Genomic DNA, 17,629 nt, shown 5'->3' with positions numbered 1-17,629 from the left:
ATATTGAGTTTTACTGAACTATGTACTAGTCTCAAGATGATTTGTTCAATACATAGGCATTACCTGAACGAAGCTGTTCTGTAATTCAACCTGAAAATGCTTTAACAACAGTCCTGACTATGCAATGAAGTGTCTTCATAGCATACTATTTAAAGGTAACTTTAATCTCTGAAGGTAATTCACAGGTTAAGTTCACTCTTCACTTTTCAGATTTTAACAAATAGCATACTGTACTATATTAAAGATTGTAGCATGCTAGTGGTATGAAACTACTGAATCTATCAAAATCATAACCAAATCAATTAAAGCTTTGAATATACCTAATAAGGTGTTTTCCCCCCTGCTCAGTTGTGATTTTGATAAGCGAAGGAGTGATGTTGTGCACATCTGTTGCCATGACTACTAAAGCCTGTGCAAGCTTTTTTAAGATACGCTTTATCCCCTTAGCACATAGTAATTTATCACTAAACCGAGAAGACTGATGTCTTGTAATAACTTTTGTTGCCTTAAAGGGGGATGACTTTAAATTTAGTTCTATGGTTCCTGCCAGCTCAGAGGTGTAGCAATAAATCCCCATGTTCACCAGCCTTGTGTGTTTTTGCCAAAAAGGTTTATTTAATTTAAGAAACAAAACCTAAAAATACAAATATAATAATTAAAAGTCACTTCCTGTACGCTTGTCATCAGGTTTGAAAGTCCTGTTCTTTGCCTTGTGAAAGAATATATAAAAATCTAACTTCATATATATGTGTATACTTTCATTTATGAAGACTCTTAAATGAAGCGTACAAGAGAGGAAAGAAAGGTCAAAGGAGAAAAGGGTTTTTTAAAGTTGCTTTTTTGTGATGTTTTTGTAATCATCCTATTTTTAACATATAGCATGCATACCTTAAGATTAAAGCCTGTGTTTCTAAGCAGATGATGTTAAATATTATGAAGTCTGGTTCATGCTCTGTCTCATTAGAAGAAGCATCTCTATCTTGCATTAAATGAATACTTTGAGTAACTTTTATGAAAGATAGATAGTCCAGATATTACCAAGATCCTCAATGAAAAGGTAGCTTGGTTGACAAAAGCAAACCCCGCAATTCTAATTACTTTAAGTGAAGCTCAGGTTAGATAGTCCTTGAACCAATTTACGAGTACTAGGCTATGCCAAAGAGCTGTTTGCAATGTACTTGAAAAATATGTGCAAGAATAAGTCTCATCTGCAATTACACTGTAATATGTCTAGAATGATATGAATATTTGATAATGACTAGTTAAGCTAGAAGTAGGAGTTTAAAGTCAGGGCAGTACAAACTGGCAGTATGAGAAGCAAAAAATGAGGGAGGGGGAGAATCAAAGACAGAAAACTGCTATACCAGCAAAGAATAAGAGAGGAGAGATACTAAAGTAGCAGCTAGAAATAGCTACTTCTGCGGTGTGCAATTATGATAGCTGTAAGATAGAGGGAGTAAATGATTTTGGACATAGCAAACAAAGAAGGGGAGGAAAAAAAGAGGTTGGTGGGAAGACTCCTAGACTAGACTAGGAAACAATCTTAATCAGAGAAGAGCTTGTGAAGCAGAGGAGACAGACACTAGGCTGAATGGATTTAGAGAGAGGAAAATTCAGACTCCAAGAATAAATTCTAAAATATATGGAAGAAGAAGAATATGAGAAGGTGAAGCCAGTAGCTGGAGAAAATGTTCATGTGGTCTGGCCTTAATCTTATGATGTAAGTGGGAAATTCAATGTAGGTATTACTGCTGTAGGTAGGATGATAGAGTGAAAGAAAAGAATGTTCATATTTGGGAAGGAAAGGGATCAAGTGGTCAGAATAATAGTTAAGTTGGGATAAAGGCTTTTATGGTAAGCACTACTGAATATACAGTGGACAGTGGCATTTCTTTTTAAGCCCTTACATACATCTCCATGAGCAATGCAAGAAGTGCAAGAAAGAAGTGAATGTTGCAATACAGGAGGAAAGAAGTGTTTTATTGCTGCAAGCATGCTTGAGATTTAAAAATTATCCCATAAAGATCTTTCAAGAAATTAAGAGGAAATGTTTAATTCACCTCCCAGAATACCTGGTAGAAAGGCATACCTGGGTGATATCCTTAATCTCTCAAACTCTGAGAAGAGTGTTGACGTTGGATATCTAAGTAATATCCTCGATCCCGAGTGACTGCCATAGCTGTCAGGATAGGGCTTAGTATAGGCCTGGTATAGTTTGGATCTCTCCTAATGGAGCTACTTTGCTATGTGTTAGTAGTTAGGTATTAACAGCAAGAGACTCCTCTATCTGATCTTGACAGGAGACCATATGTACAACGCAAGAAATACAAAGTTTTGGTCAGTCTATGTTTTCTGAAGAGAAACATTTTTCATTTAAAAAACCAAAAAAGCTCACAAAGTGTTGACAAGTTCTAGTGAAGATTGTAGGAGACTGTCAAATCTAAGCAGAACTTTGGTAGATGGTGGCTTTGAGAAAACTGGTAATGCAATACTGGAAACAAAAAAAAAAACCAAACAAGCAAACCCCAAGTTTAAGAGGCGAGGTGGGGAGACAAACTGATGGAACATGATGTTTTGAATAAGGATGCTGGGTTGTTAGCAGTACTACAAGTGTTTTCTGAAGTGGTCCAGATGGATGAGTATGCGCATGGCTGAGTAGTTTTAAGGGCCACAGGTAAATTAATGGTAAATGCTGGAACTCAAGAAGGTAAGTTCAAAATAGAGCAATAATAAAAAGCTGTTGTTCATATCTGTTTCATCCCTTGCATCTCAGCTTTTCATACAGGGAGAACTAGATGTCATAAACACAGAATTAGTATGACTGCTTAGAGGTGGAGAAGCTCTTATCTGAAAATATTGTGGTTTAGTAGCAGACATTTCATAACAGTTGTTAGAGAGCTGTGCTAGAATCATCTGGAACAACTGTTTTCTTTTAGCTCCAGATGATCCTAATGCAAACAAGGAAAAAGCAAAGCTTCAAAGCAAGCTGAGAAATCTATACAAGTCACTGTTGTTAACAGCTGGGATTTCCCTAAACTATGCACTAGCAATGGGAACTCTAGGTCTGCGGGTGCTAAGGGGATTATGCAAGTTTCCAGGGAAACAGATTCCTGTCGGTGGAGTGCAGTTAGCTTTTTATAGACCGTTTTATTTTTTTAATGTGTTTTACAGACAGATATATTGCATAGAAAATGCACATGGACAGCTGGTACGAGACCTAGACTTTAATCCCAATAAACAGTACTACCTGGCTAGCTGTGGAGATGACTGCAAGGTGAAATTCTGGGACACAAGAAATGTCACTGAACCAGTGAAGACACTAGAGGAGCATTCCCACTGGTAGAACAAATTATCTCTGTGCTGTTTTGCGGGTGGATGGCTTATGTAATTTATTCAGCTAATTATTTTACTGTTTAGGAACAATGCAAACTAACTATGTTTGTGCTATTGTGAATAATCATTTTTCTGCACAGAGGTTTCAGCATGTGAATGTTGCTTGTGTGATCGTAAATTAAGAATTTAGACAATGTTAGTCTAATTGGCAAGAAACTGCTGTTAACATTGTTGGGAGAGAGGGTACACCTTTGAGAAGCACAGCACAGAACTTGGCTTGTAGGGGCCAGCTGGGACACAGGTATGCCTTTCCAAATTCAGCCTGATCTGCTGCACCTGATGTGCAGAAAAGCAGCTGCCATCTATCCTTCTGTTGTCGAATGGTTGAAATGCTTAATAATTCAGCCCCACTTTTTCATGTTCTTCACAGCCCTTAAACCAGAATATGCAAGTGAGTCATTTTGTTCTCTGAGATAGTATTCAGAGCCTGTATCTACTGCTCTGGCCTGTGGCTGGAGCAAGGAGAGAATCTTGTCTGATGTTTGCAGACTTCAGTGGTTAAGAAAAGATGAGTGGTTCATATTTTGTAAAATTTGGGTTGGAGTAATTCTCGCAAAATAAATCTGGACCCTGAAGCTACTTTGAGGGGAATGAAGATGTGAATTAACAGAAGCAGCATTTATACTTTTTTCCAGAAGATTAAAAGAAAAAGAATAAAACAAGAACCATAAGACATTTAGTATTAACTTGATATGTAAAATGTAAAAATTGAAGAGAAATATAATCCTACTTTTGTTTTAGGGTCTGTTTTAAACTTTACTGTAAGAATGTTGTGAGATTTTTTCTTTAACAGGTTATTTCTAATCTGTATTTTGCTTTGGGGAAATTTTTATATTTAGAACTTAAATATTTATCTGACTTACTAAACAATGAATTGGCATGTACCCTCAAGGAATGATACCACTGCATCGTGTGTTTTGTTCTTTGGATTTTTTTTTTTTCCAAAACTTATTTGTTGAATTTTAAAGACACCGCATAGAAAACAGATGATGTGGAAGCTTAAAAGCCAAATGAAGATGGCAAAAAACAGTCTTCGGAATGAGGCACATCACTTCTATGTGTACTTAAAACATTTAAGTCAAAGATCAATTTTTAGTGCTGTTTTTAAAAAAATCATTTAACATTGATGCACTACTTGCCAAGCATAGCCTCTTGTTCTTTCTGATTTCATTTTTTTAGGGTCTGGAATGTCAGATACAATCATTCTCATGATCAGCTGATCCTTACAGGAAGCAGTGATAGCAGAGTTATCCTGTCTAATATGGTATCAATTTCTTCAGAACCTTTTGGGCATATGGTAGATGATGATGAACTAAGTGACCAAGAGGACCAGCATCAAGAAGAGAAGTATGAAGTTTCCTGAGTTTTATGCAGATGCTTATAGTTTGTCTTTTCATTGTAATGGTTAACATGCTACTTTTTTGCTGACTAGGGTTTTTGTATACAGGCCTTTCAGGTAAGTAGTTCTAATTCCTACTTCATTCTTCTTTGCTCAGAGTCTCGGGTGGAATACACTCTTTAAATCTGATTGGCACAGTCACTGTATGTTCACTGGTAGGGAGGGGATGGTGATGCTGCGGACCAGTCCTAAAGTCCACTGGATCAGTGAAAAGATTCACTTTAAAGGGGGTTCTGGATCAAGTCAAGCACATACAGTAATCTGGGTTAAGTGGGAGTTGAAAATCTGCTTTTTGCATTTTCTGTGTGCGTGTTCTAACCTTTAGGAAATGTTACCAGTCTAACGGTGAGCTTCTGTGCAGACAGAAGAAAGGAAGTATAAAGTACATTAATTTTTGTAAATTTCGCTCTTAATATTGCTGACTGCTCTAGAAACCAATAACTCATCAGACCTACTTCAAGCAAAACAGAAGTTTGTTTTTGACACTTTTGGTAGAGAATAATGCATGTTATTGCAAGCATTTGTAAACATCATCTACTTGGGTGTGTGAGGAATCACGTATTTTGCAGGTGAATTTTGGAGGGATGGTGCTTTTAGTAAAGAGTTAACTGAAATGCCGAAATAATAATTTTTCATCCTCCATTTTTGTCTGCTTTCAACTTTTTCGTTGTACAACATATGATGCTTGTTTTCCTCTCTGTACTTCTGTATGAATATATATGGGTAGAAGGAGTTCTGTAAATCTAGTGTGGGCTGAGGCTTTCTAATTTTGCGACTAGCTTACATGGTGATCTTCAGCAAACTCTTCCTTTGCAAAGTGAAGATAATGATAGTGAAACTCATGTAAAATATTTTGAGACCAACAGGCTTTAGTCTACATTTTTCTGGTCTTTGCAACTGTGAATATCCATGTTCTACTGAGCAGTTGTTTTGTTACTTCTGTTAATTTATTTTAACGCAAAGCTGTCTGCAATGAAATAGGCAGATTACCTCTTGAACTATCTTTTTAAATGAAGAATAGTCAGATGGCATGAGGAACAAGGAAATTACAAAAAAGATCCTGCAGTTACTCAGCTGTGCTTGCTAGATGTTTCAGTGAAAATTCTAAATAAAGTTTAGGTTACTTCTCTAGTTGCATTTTTAAGGTTACTCTTGCACCTTTATTAATAAAATAAAGACGCAGTTTTGCTCCAAATAGTTTTGACATTTTGGCTTCACATAAAGGACTTCGAAACCTTTTTTTTTTATATTAAATAAGGAAGCTATCCCATATATAGAAATGATTAATTTTAAATGTACAAGATGTCTCTAGAAGCAATAGGTGATGTAAGTGCCTGGAAAATCAAGGTGTATCAAATTAAGTGCCTAGAAAGTTGCTCACATCAACAGTACATACTTACTTTCTGGAATGTAACTAAACTACAGCATTTTAAATACGATGTACCTTTTGGTTCCTTAACTTTGGCTGAGGATTGCCATTTATTCTGTTCTGGATGGACGATATATAGCATTAATGGAAGTGAGAAAGAGACTAAATTCTTTATGTGGTGGGAATGTATTAATATAAATAATATCACAAGTAAATAGTATTCTGACAGATGTTGTATAGCAGGCTATCTGAAGTTCTGAATTTCTGTTGATTGTAGACTGTGTAGATTGCCTTATTAAAACACAAGTGATTGTTTCTAGAATAGGAGATTTTTGAAACCAAGAATATGCAAAGCAATACAACAAATATAGCACATCTTTTCCTTTGCCTATGGGATGGATGTAAACCACATCATGAATGACTTGTATAGTAATGATGTAGAGCCCTTGCCTGTTCCCAGAGGCTACAAGAGTATCAGTACTTCATTTGCTTTTTAAATATGTGCTTTTCAGCTGCTAATCTGTTCTCTATAAAATCTGAGAAAGCACGTTAGCTTTTGTAACATTTACTTGGTACTGTGAGAGTCTTGTTTTGGTTCCCCCCCACCCCCGCCGCCTTATTATGAGTTGAGCTGGAAGGATGTTTGCAAGGTGCTCACCAGCCTTGAACTGTTGCCAGATGAATGTCTGTTTAGTTCTGAGCGCACTAATGAAGCAGGACATAACAGCTGTTGGGAATACTTCTTGTTAGTCAACCACTAGTGCCAAATATTTAGGCTTTAGTACCCGTTTCCCTCCAGGAGGCCTCTTCGAAGAGTCTGTTGCACCATTCCATGGGTACTGTCTCTTCTGTAAAAGACAGGGGTTTATTGGATGGTTTGGTGGGGGGTGTGTATGTGTTTGTTTCTTTGCTTGGGTATGTTCTAGACTTTCAAGAAAGTGCTGTATTCTCATGGGGTTCATTTTTATCCTGTTTTGGAGGACATCTGGTTTGCTATTAAGCAGCACACAAATCTCGAAAAAGAAAATGTCTTTTTCAGGGGTGTCTTGAAATACACCAGGAAGAGCAGGTGTCTGTACAACTAGTATCTATCTCCAGCCAGTCACCTTCAGACTGACCAAATCTCTCTCAAAAGAAGGTCAGAATATCAAGTGGAAAGAAGGAAAAAAGCTTTTTCCTCATGGGCTGCCTGTTTTTCATGTTCTGAATAAAATAACTTGTAAAAATACTCCTTGGATTAAATGTAAAAATGAAGAGGATGTACTAGTTGTATCTTCAAAGGTGTTTTTTTTTCCTCCTACTTAACAAAAATCCCCCTATTTTAAAAATGTTGACTTGTACACAGCTAAGACTTCTGAGATCTTTAAGACTGATGTTAATTTTTAATATATTTTGGAGTAAACTTCCTAATTTTTATTGTGTTGCTTGGCTGGAGACAATAGCAAGTAATATGTCAGTTTAACACTTCATTGTTCAACCATGTAGAACTATGCATGAGTCTACCCACTCATTTATTCTTGCCAGATTTTCTGTAGTAACTGTCTACTTTTTAAGGTTCACAACTGAAAAATAATTATTTGGAGATAACTTTTTTTTTAAGGAAAAGAATACAGGTTCACTGAGTAATGAATAGGCAACAACCCAAAAGTTGCTGTATTCTGTTCTTACTAAGGAATTATTCTGTAAGGTTTCTCCTTTGGGTGTTTGTCCATGTATGTGTTGACATCTTGGGACTTTATATGCTCCCATCTTGGAGACCAGAACATGCTTGCATAAGCAATATAACTAGGACTATTGCATGAGGATCTGTCTCTTGTCGCAATCAAGTGACCTTCAGTTCCTCCAACTGCTGATTCAGATCAGAGCAACTAGTTTGCTGTCTCTTCCCTACTTTTTAACTGCTATTGTTGTTGTTTCTCTCATCAATCATAAAAATGTAAGAGCAGCCTCCCTGTATCATATCAAAGGTCTCCCTAGCCTGTATGTTGTCTCTGATAGTGGCCAAGAGGAAAGATTATAAAAACAGGAAAAGGAGATGATACTTCCCCTGGGTATGCTTCTAGGCCCTGACTATTTACAGCTCAGGGACCTTTACTGCCTTCTGAATCATCTTTGGAGACTTCTGATTCTTCCCTTTAGGGTTTTCTTTTGCCATAAGCCACATTCTTGAGTTTTATCTCTTCTCAGTAACTGTGTTTTTTGTTTGTTCCAAAACATGCTAGCTGTGCATGCACTGCCTTTGTGAAATGTGTCTAGGAGAAATACGCCAACTGCGTTTGTTTTCTTGCACTGAATGAGGAAAGCCTTCAGCACTTTCTGTCCGGGAAGCCCAAAGCCTCTGTTGAAAGTAGGTAGTCTAAAAAGAGGATCGAGCTGTCCACAGAGAGGAGGTATAGGCCTGTGGCCAGAGGAGAGCTATGGTGTATTCTGGTCAAGTCCCTAGTCTGGATAATTTAATGCACAATTCAAATATGGAAAAAAATTAGCTGAGAAATGAGGAATGAAATGATGTACTTCTAGCTTAATTTCTAGCACCTTGATCCAGAGGTAGAAAAAAGTGTACAAAACAAATGAAAATAGAACAGATGAGGTGAGTATTTGTGGTGCATTTAGCTTTCATCCCCAAAACAAAGCTGGTGTGCCTGGATAAGAACCTAGGGAGTGCTTTTTGATGCCTCAGTTTGAACAAAATGTTTAAAACATGGGGTCATTCCACATCTATGGATGCAACCAATTAAGGCAGGCTTCTCCTTGGCCTCTCTTTCTTTAACGGCTTTGCACTCCGGTATTGCAAGGACTTCCTCCCTGCAACACTGAACTTGCCTTAATTCCAAAGCTCCTGAAGGTGTCTGTCAGTTCCCTTTTAGACATCTGCAGAGCACTGAGAACTGTCTTCCTCCGAAGGGAGGCGGTGACTGTCTTACATGCTTTCTTCATTCTTCGGTCATCCAAAATACTTACGTTAGTGAGTGAGGCTATATTTGGTTGTATTAAACTAGTCTGACAGTCATTTTAATTCTACATTGCTATTTCTAAAAATAAACAAAAACTACTACGTTCTTGCAGTTTAGTGTGACCTTTTTTACTCACCAATCAGGATTCCTTTTCTTTAGTTATTGCAGTATATTTATTTGCCTTATAAGTTTGAATTTTAAACTCTGTCGGTCTCTGTTTGGTATGCTGATGATAGCAAATGATCTTCCCATGCTGCCTACCTTAGGAGCTACCTACCAACAGCAAGGTACACGCTGCATCTACAGCAGTGTTTTCATTCTTCATGACTTCTGCAGCCAGAACTTCGTGACAAGGGTCAATTGATAATGGAGGACTTGCTTTTTAAGAGAAAAAGCCTTTTTTGTATCCATACCAATGAAGTTTTATATGGTCAATAACACTTTGAGCTTATGCATCAGTCCTGAAAAGGAAGTCATCCTTAAACTTTAATTTTGTAGAATGAGCTACCAGCTCCCTTAGCTCTCTTTGGGGTTTACAGGCTTAAGATGTCTGCCGTGTTTTCATTGGCAGGACTGATTACTAAGGTCAGTATGCTGCCTTTCCCTTATTCTACATTTTTTGACAATATATTGTAAGCTTATCCTTATCTTTGTTATCTATTGAAGATCGTACCAGAAATTCACATAAGGAAATACATTTTTTTAGTGTTTTTCCTGAAGTCTTATGTTTCCATCTTTTTCACCATAGATGTTAGCCACACTGGCCTTTGATAAAAACAGAACAAGATCTAACACAGGCCCTTCTCACCATTTTGCATTTAAAGCTGAGAGATGTAAAGGATTGGTCCTTCCAGTACAGAGTATCTCATTGAGATAGTGAAGTTTTTAATGAGATTTTAAGTGTAGGAACATCTTCAGCAATTGGAATGGACCAGAGAGAAAATGGTGGCTGGCCTCTCTGTAGAAAGATATTTCCTTCAAAATTCCACCTAAAGGAGGTGGTGGTTTCTACTTTTGTGATAGAAATGTGGTTTGGAGCCTTTTGAATAGTAAATCATGTGGTTTCATGATAATACATACGAACTGTGTGATCTAACATAACACCTTTGTATACACATCTGTGACTTCAGGAGAGTGAATAGTCAGCATTGATATTTTGAAAAGTGTTTGCCAAACATTCATGATAAGGCAGGCTTTCAGGGTATTTTCACACAGCTGCCAATAGTGTTAATTTTTATGATATTTTGCTTGTAGTATTTATGTCTCAGAGAAATCTAGAAATCATGGGATTATACTATGGAATCAACCAAAAGACTTAATTAAACAGCTTAAATAGTTTCTGTTTTGGGGAATGCCAGTATTCAGGACTTGGTTGGATGTGTAGGCAGCTGGGCCAAATCTAGTGCAGCAGCACTTTCCAATTCCTAGACTATTGCGCTTTAAAAATGTGTGGTTTTTCCGTACTGTTTCTTTCTTTAACCCTCATCAGCAGATATACCCTCCTTAATTTATTTTGCGTATTAGGACAACTATGAAACCTGTTATATTAAAATATACGTTTCCTGTTTTTAAAGATGGCATTTTCCTGTAGAAGCAGTTCAGAAGGCTGTTTTTTGAGTAAAAAAAAAAAAAAAAAAGCTTACAATAGTATGAATGGCCAATTATAATATATAAAAATTGTGTTCCAGTATAAACGTCCTTGAATTCTGTTTTCCTTGAGAGCGAAAAAGGAAATAGTGTGTTGTCTAAGCTTACCAGAAACAAAACCTTACACTTGCTAAGTTTTCTCCTGCAGTTAAAGGGAAAGGGCGTCCACGGGGCTTATTCTGGAATCCAATGGCATGCTTTTCAGGATTCGTTTTGGACGCTGCAGTACATGTTGCTGCTCTATTGAATCACATCTATTTTATAGTAATTTTTAGATTAAAGAGGATTTAATTTTGACTGTGATAAGGAATTAATGATTTTTGGTGACTCTGAAAAACATATTTTATTGAACATTGTGGTGACAAAACAGAATCGCAAGCACTGCGAACTTAAGTGGTTGTTAGCATGAGAAGTAATTGGAAATAACAGCTCTCTACATGAAAACAATTATCCAAGGCTTAACAGGCTTCTCTCTCAAGTCTGTAACACAATTAACCTCAAAGTTATCTAGTAAAATGAAAGCTCTTCTCCTTTCTTAGGAGAAGCTGGTAGGGGTTGCACTATGTGAATAAGACTACAAAGAGAAAGCAGTCCAGTTTCAGCTCTGTGTGGCACAGGTCTTAAATTTATGCAGGATGTAGGTAGAGATTACACATTTCTTATTATGAGTTCTTGATGACATAAGAGTTTGATGCCTTGTCAGTTGACGCAATGCAAGAACATATATAAGGAGAGAAAAAGGTATTTTAGGCTGGCCAGAAAAAGTCTGTAAAATAGCACCGGAAAATGAGAAACTAAAGGAATTTTTTAAGGAGCAAGGAGATTTAGGACAAGGAAGAAAATAGCTTACTAAGCTTGCTAGGCATAACAAGTGATTACCAAGTATGCTTATCAAATATAGTCTAGTCAGACTGCTCTATCAAGGGATCAATAGGCCAAGCACCTACACCTGTGGCACACTAAACTAGCTATAGCATAGCAACTACATTTTTACACCCATCACCTGCAGCTTTTATGTAAAAACAGAAATCTCTGTGTTTTGGCAACAACCTGAATTATGCATATTAAAGTAGCATAGAAGAAAGTTTACTTCAGATCCACCTCTGTACAGGTACTCTTCCTGTTTCTGAACTTCTCTAACTGGGAAGAAATTTAAGGTCCTGAACTCTCCTCCCTGTTCCAAAACCTGCCAAAGATCTGCTGACTATCCCAGTATCCAGTCCACTTTGAATGCTTTTCTCTTTTGTGTCTGGTGTTATGCATCTAACCTAAGAAGGCAAATAACCTGGGCATTGTCATCAGGAGTCGGTAACTATGAAATGGAAAGTTTCTGAGATAAGAATAATGCATATGAAAGTATAGCAGTATTCTTTTAATCATTGCTCCATTATGAATAGAGTATTAGAAAAAATACACTCGTCAGTGCTATGACATGTTGGGCTCTGAAATTACCTACTGTATGTTAAGGAGAAATAAAATTGTAGCAACTAATAAAAACAGAAGGATAATTAAAATATCTAAATAGACAAAAACATCTTAATAGAAATACAAGTTGTATTGTATGTGTTCCACTAGTATGTGCTGTGACCAAAATCATCTTTTTTCATAGACTCTGTTTATATATATATTTGAAAGGTATTTGTTACCTTGCTTAAATAAATGTCAGTTTCATAGCTGTTAAGTATGTAACTTCTTGCATTAGCCAAATTATATATAATATCTGGGGAGTTGGGAGAGTCTGAGCTGATTCTTTAATAAATAAAACTGTGTTGAAGCTGTGTAAAATTTCATTGAGAGTAAATAGTTTGCTGTGGGACTCAGAAACTGGACAATTCTAAGTATCCTAGATTCATATAGATTCAAAAATAGTATCCTCAGCCTATTCTTGGATTATGAAAAAAAGCACACACATAGCCAAAATGCAGACAAATCTGAGGTGTTTTCTTGGAAGTCTCTTAGCATGGGGTGAGGTGGTCTGTCTCCAAGAGATTCCTGTTGTGAGGGAAAAAACCCACCACAACCAACCTTGCTCCTTCTGTTTTTTTAATTATTTTGAACGGTCTTTCACATACATGAAATAAATTCTGCTCTTTATTCCACTAGCAGAATCCTTCTGGACTCATTACCCATTACATGATTTAAAGGCTAATCTGTTTTCATTCATAGTGTTTGTAAAGGATGCTCATGGACAGTTTCTTTTGGATCTTCTGTATTGTACCTGAGACACAAGTCATTCTGAGATGATTTTTTTCCATCCTGATTATCTTGTATAGTATCTAGCTCTTTTACACCAAGTTATCACTTCCATAAGGATTTTCTCAGATCCTCAATAACTGTCTCAAGGCTATGCCATTCTTATGCACAAGTAGTCTATACATAATATTATCATAGATCTATGCTATTTAAAACAAACAAACAAAAAAAACCCACCAAAAACTGAACTCATGTGGCCTGAAGAACCACATGGAATAGCATGCTTTCTTTTTCTGGGAAGGCACAAAATTACTTTCATACCCAAAAAGAAATTCAGCGTATAGACAATAATAAAAGACAGTTAAAAATTGTAGTTATAAATGGAAATGCCAAACAGAAGTTCATCTACAGGCTTCTTTCCTGAACACTCATTCCCCTATGACTTCTCTAAATTAAATTAGATGAACTGTGTTATTTAAATGAAACACTGAAACAACTCTGAGCATACAGAAAATAGTATAATCTAGAAGCTTATTTGTTCTTGTTTATCCAACCTTTGGTTAACTGAGACTCCTGCTTAACTGAAAGTCGGTCGTGTCCCCTGACAGCCATGTGCACCGTGCATTACTCCCCTGCTTATCCGGAGAGACATCTGAAACCTTCAGAATAATGGAGTTGTGGGTAAGTGGGTGAGCACCGCGTGAAGCACATTGCTGTCTGGGGACATGACCAACTTTCACTTAACCAGGCATGTCAGTTAACGGGAAGTTAGAAAAACACATTGTTGAAGATGAAGTGTCTGTGTGTGTGTGTGTGTGTGTGTGTTTATTAGCTCTCGGCTGTTAGATGGTTTGTATCAAAGTACATATTCAGGAGAACTGCAAAGCAAGCCTGCTCTTTGCAATTAACGAGGGGCTGCGTGTTGTTTGTGCTATGACCTTTTTTTGTTAGTTGACCTTAAACGTAGCATAAGTAAATGATAAAAGTCCTTGAAACTAAGTATCTGAAGCTATTCTGCGGTATCAGACTGCTTTTGGTTTATTCATTAAATTCAATTGAATTTTAATTGCGATGTTAGATTCACAGCTGGTTAGGCTGGCTAGGTGGAGCAGCGATATCCTGCAAGCAATTCAAATATGATACCGTATACGCTTTGTGATCGTAGAGACGCGTGCTTTCAGAGAGCAGCGGTAAAGGGCAAAGATGGCCAATAACAACACTTCATTTCTGTAGTAGCAGCATCTGTTTAAATGATTGAGTGGCATTCACAAGGCTCTTTGGCTTTGCTTTCTGTTAGGAGGATTGCAGCTGTAATACAAGGCTGTTTCTGGGAGGCAGGGGGATGCTTCTGAAAGGCTGACTGATTCCTGTCAGACAGAGGTGATCCTCTGTGGATGAAGGAGCTCGAAGGTCATCCTCTGAAAACTCACCTACCCTGTAGCTACAGAATAATGTGCTGTGGTGTTGCACTGAGAGGAGGGACTGGCTCTGTGAGTGGAAGGAAGAAGGGCTATTCTCAGCAAGCGTAACACAATCAATGACTCTTGGGTCATTTGGACTTCAGGGAACTGCCTGAATTTGTTCTCAGATATTTGCAATGCAAAAGAGAATTTGTCTGTGTCTCATGATGCAGGTGACCGGGAGCTTGGGTGTTGCAGTGAGAGGTGAGGTATACAATAATAGATGAGAATCCAGTGCTATAGTTCTAGGAATGGGAGATAAAAATTAAAGTGTTCAGAGTGGTGCCTCCACCTCCCTTCCATTACTCTGGAGAGAATGGGTCCAGGATGGCAGCACAGGAGAGACTGTGATGTTAAGGACTGCAACTTCTTACCTATCTACACATGTCTAATAAGATTATATATTATTTTAAGAATTCAGTTAACAACAAAGGGGGAAAGGAAGGGATGGAGCATGGTGAGAGAAAAGATGTTGATAAAAATGTGTGTATAAGTGCATTTAGATCATACCCTGTAGTTTAACTTGCTTTAGAGAGAGAGATGTTTAGTGTAGGTTCTAAGAGACTTGGAAATGCACTGAAGTTGAGAATAAGAGATACTTTGCCCCTATAAATGGGGTCTTTAACATTGACTTGACTCTGCTGTGTTATCTAAAACATGTATATGCAGACATCTAGTATAGAATATTTCCTTAGAGCCTACTACTGCATTCTTATACTTTAAATGGGAGGTTGCATATCTAGATGTTAATGACACTTAATATTGCCTTTTAAATCAAGTGTGTTCACAGATCCTTACTATTTTCTTTTTGTCCTTTTTTTTTTAATTTTAGGATCAAAGAGCCCCTTCAGGACAGTGTAATAGCTACCTATGAAGAACATGAAGATAGCGTATATGCAGTTGAATGGTCCTCAGCAGACCCGTGGCTATTTGCCTCTTTAAGTTATGATGGGAGACTTGTTATTAATAGGGTTCCCAGAGCTCTTAAATATCACATACTGTTATAATTTGTTTGAATTATGGTGGAGTTGTTATCTTGATGTACACAATTGGTAGGTATTGTTTAGGGTTTTTTTTTCCCGGATCTATTTTTATTAAGTACAAATGTTAAAATTTTGTTAAGAATATCTGTACTAATATAGACACTTTTAATTTGTCTTTTGTATTTGCCTTGGAAAACGATGATGCATTTTCTGAAGGCTGTGCTAGTTAGATGATTTTTTTTTTTTTTTTTGAGGGGTTAATCACTTTGTAAATTACAGAATTTCTGGAGATACTGGATACTTCCCATACTATTGTTTTATTACTTCAGCTTTATGCAAATATAGTGGATTACAGAGGTATTATTATGCTGATATAAAACTGGGACAATGTAGGGTACATGTAGCAGAAGTGATCTCGTTTACAAGAATAATATTTTCTCTTTCTGATATGAGCAGCTTTCTGCTCTTAGGTAGGGCCATATTCCGCTAACTATTTTGGTCATTCTTCAATGTTTATAAATGCAGTTGGGAATGGCCTTAAAAGGCTTTCTTAATTCAGTCTAATATTTTAAACACTTTTTCTCCCATTTTGCATATCCTAAGAAGAAATGTTAGTTGTGAAGGTGAAACTTTCAAAATATATTTTTCAGTTAAGCCTTATGGTAGTATCAACAAAGTACCATCCTGTAATTTGCAAACTAAATGCAATTTTGAGCTATGTGCTGTTATTGGAAACAACATTAGTCTTTACCGAAATCTCTTATATACTCATGTAATGTATTATCCCATGTTTATAGAACTTAGTTGTGCTGTAGTATATTTTGAGGGACTCTGGAGATACGCCATTGTTAACCTGAAAAATCTCTTTAATATTTGTAAGTAGTCTCTCTTTCTTATCCTTTTGGCTCTGTGCCATTCTGCAGCATGCTGACATGATGTAGAAGGCTTTCAACTAAGCACAAAATATCCTTTGCTATATCCTGCTCTTTGCAATACCCAACCTAGGCATTGATGACTGTCTTGTTACAAATGCTGAGAACAGGCAGATGCTGCCCAGTAGGAGAATGCACAGAAAACTTGAAACATAGATGGAAGGCATGGTGAAACATGCCTGTACGTACTGACATCCCCCCCTTCCCCTTGCATGGTCTGCTGCTTGTTCTTTGCCTACTCAGACTAACCGCAGCAGTAATTATTCCCTGTTGCCTTTTCATCCCTATTATTTCCCATTAACTTCAGAACCTGGGTATGTGCGACGGTGTTGGTTGTGGTAGCATTGTGTAAGACCACTCTGAAGAAATGGCAATGAACACGGGATGGGAAGACCAACACCAGCCTCTTCTGTGATTCCTCCCGTTGCTATGGCAACTGTTGGTGTTAGTGTTGAGGGACAGCCTGCTGCTCACCTCTGCTTGTCCTTACATACTCTTGGATCGAAACATGTCCAAATGTGATTTGTTGTGTATACACAGCTGCTTCTGTGAGAACACGCTTTGAGAGCATGACTGACTGCTATAGGCCAAAACATCCAGAAAAGATGAAAGTTGAATTCTATTTCTGGCTTTCTTAAAGAGCTTGTTTGGAAGAATTCATAGGAGTGAAGTAATCCAATTAAATCATCTGTACTCATGTTTATATTTGTGTTAAGATGCTGCCTGTCTGCTCCAGAATGAATGCTTCACTGGAAATTCTGATGGTCTGATTTTCTGTGTTAAGATTTTAAACTTGTGCTATTTCAAATTGTCTCAGTCTGTAATTAGGCATGAGCTATTCACCTGTATACTGTAAGAAAAATTACATTTCCAAATCAGTAGTGCTTCAGCTGTCTGAATATCAAAATCCTTGGTGGGGCTGTAGCTTTATATGTGGAGCTTTCAATCTTCAGACACAAAACCTTGTTGGGTTCCCCCTCCCCCCCAAAAAAATCACAACCATGACCCTGCAGTATATCTTTAGTATGCAGCAGAACTCTTTAAAACTTTCTTCACATTAGTAATGAAGGTCTGATGAAACTTTATTGTCTGTTAATGTATATGGCTTGCAGTGTGAAGGTGCCAGGAAGTTACATAACAATATGTGGGATTTGATTTGATTTTTAACATGTAATAAATGTGGGACAGATTTCAGACTAATTGTTATGTGGCTGTATTTCCCTTAATATTGTAAGCTTATAGAAGCTGGAAAGCTCTGTAAACAAAGAATACCAAGAAATGTTTTCTTTTGTTTTAGTT

General features: G+C 37.2%; 1 protein-coding gene across 4 annotated transcripts in view; it reads left to right on the top strand.

Moving 5' to 3' along the window:
• EIPR1 (EARP complex and GARP complex interacting protein 1) overlaps positions 1-15,615 on the top strand; it is a 96,462-nt gene extending 80,847 nt beyond the window's left edge. For 2 of the 4 annotated variants that reach the window (XM_050894476.1, XM_050894479.1), the window contains exons 7-10: positions 3,172-3,339; positions 4,573-4,740; positions 4,826-4,849; positions 15,248-15,615. In XM_050894476.1, the coding sequence (XP_050750433.1) occupies positions 3,172-3,339; positions 4,573-4,740; positions 4,826-4,849; positions 15,248-15,422 (535 nt within the window). In that variant the 3' untranslated portion in view covers positions 15,423-15,615. Of the gene's footprint in view, positions 1-3,171; positions 3,340-4,572; positions 4,741-4,825; positions 4,850-7,200; positions 7,260-15,247 lie in introns of those variants that run through there. The other 2 variants (XM_050894478.1, XM_050894477.1) reach the window with 2 other exon arrangements.
• The last annotated feature ends 2,014 nt before the right edge of the window (positions 15,616-17,629 follow it).

Source organism: Gymnogyps californianus, chromosome 3 (genome assembly GCF_018139145.2).
Source record: "Gymnogyps californianus isolate 813 chromosome 3, ASM1813914v2, whole genome shotgun sequence".
NCBI classification, from domain to species: domain Eukaryota; kingdom Metazoa; phylum Chordata; class Aves; order Accipitriformes; family Cathartidae; genus Gymnogyps; species Gymnogyps californianus.
This window is presented reverse-complemented; position numbering and strand designations above follow the sequence as displayed.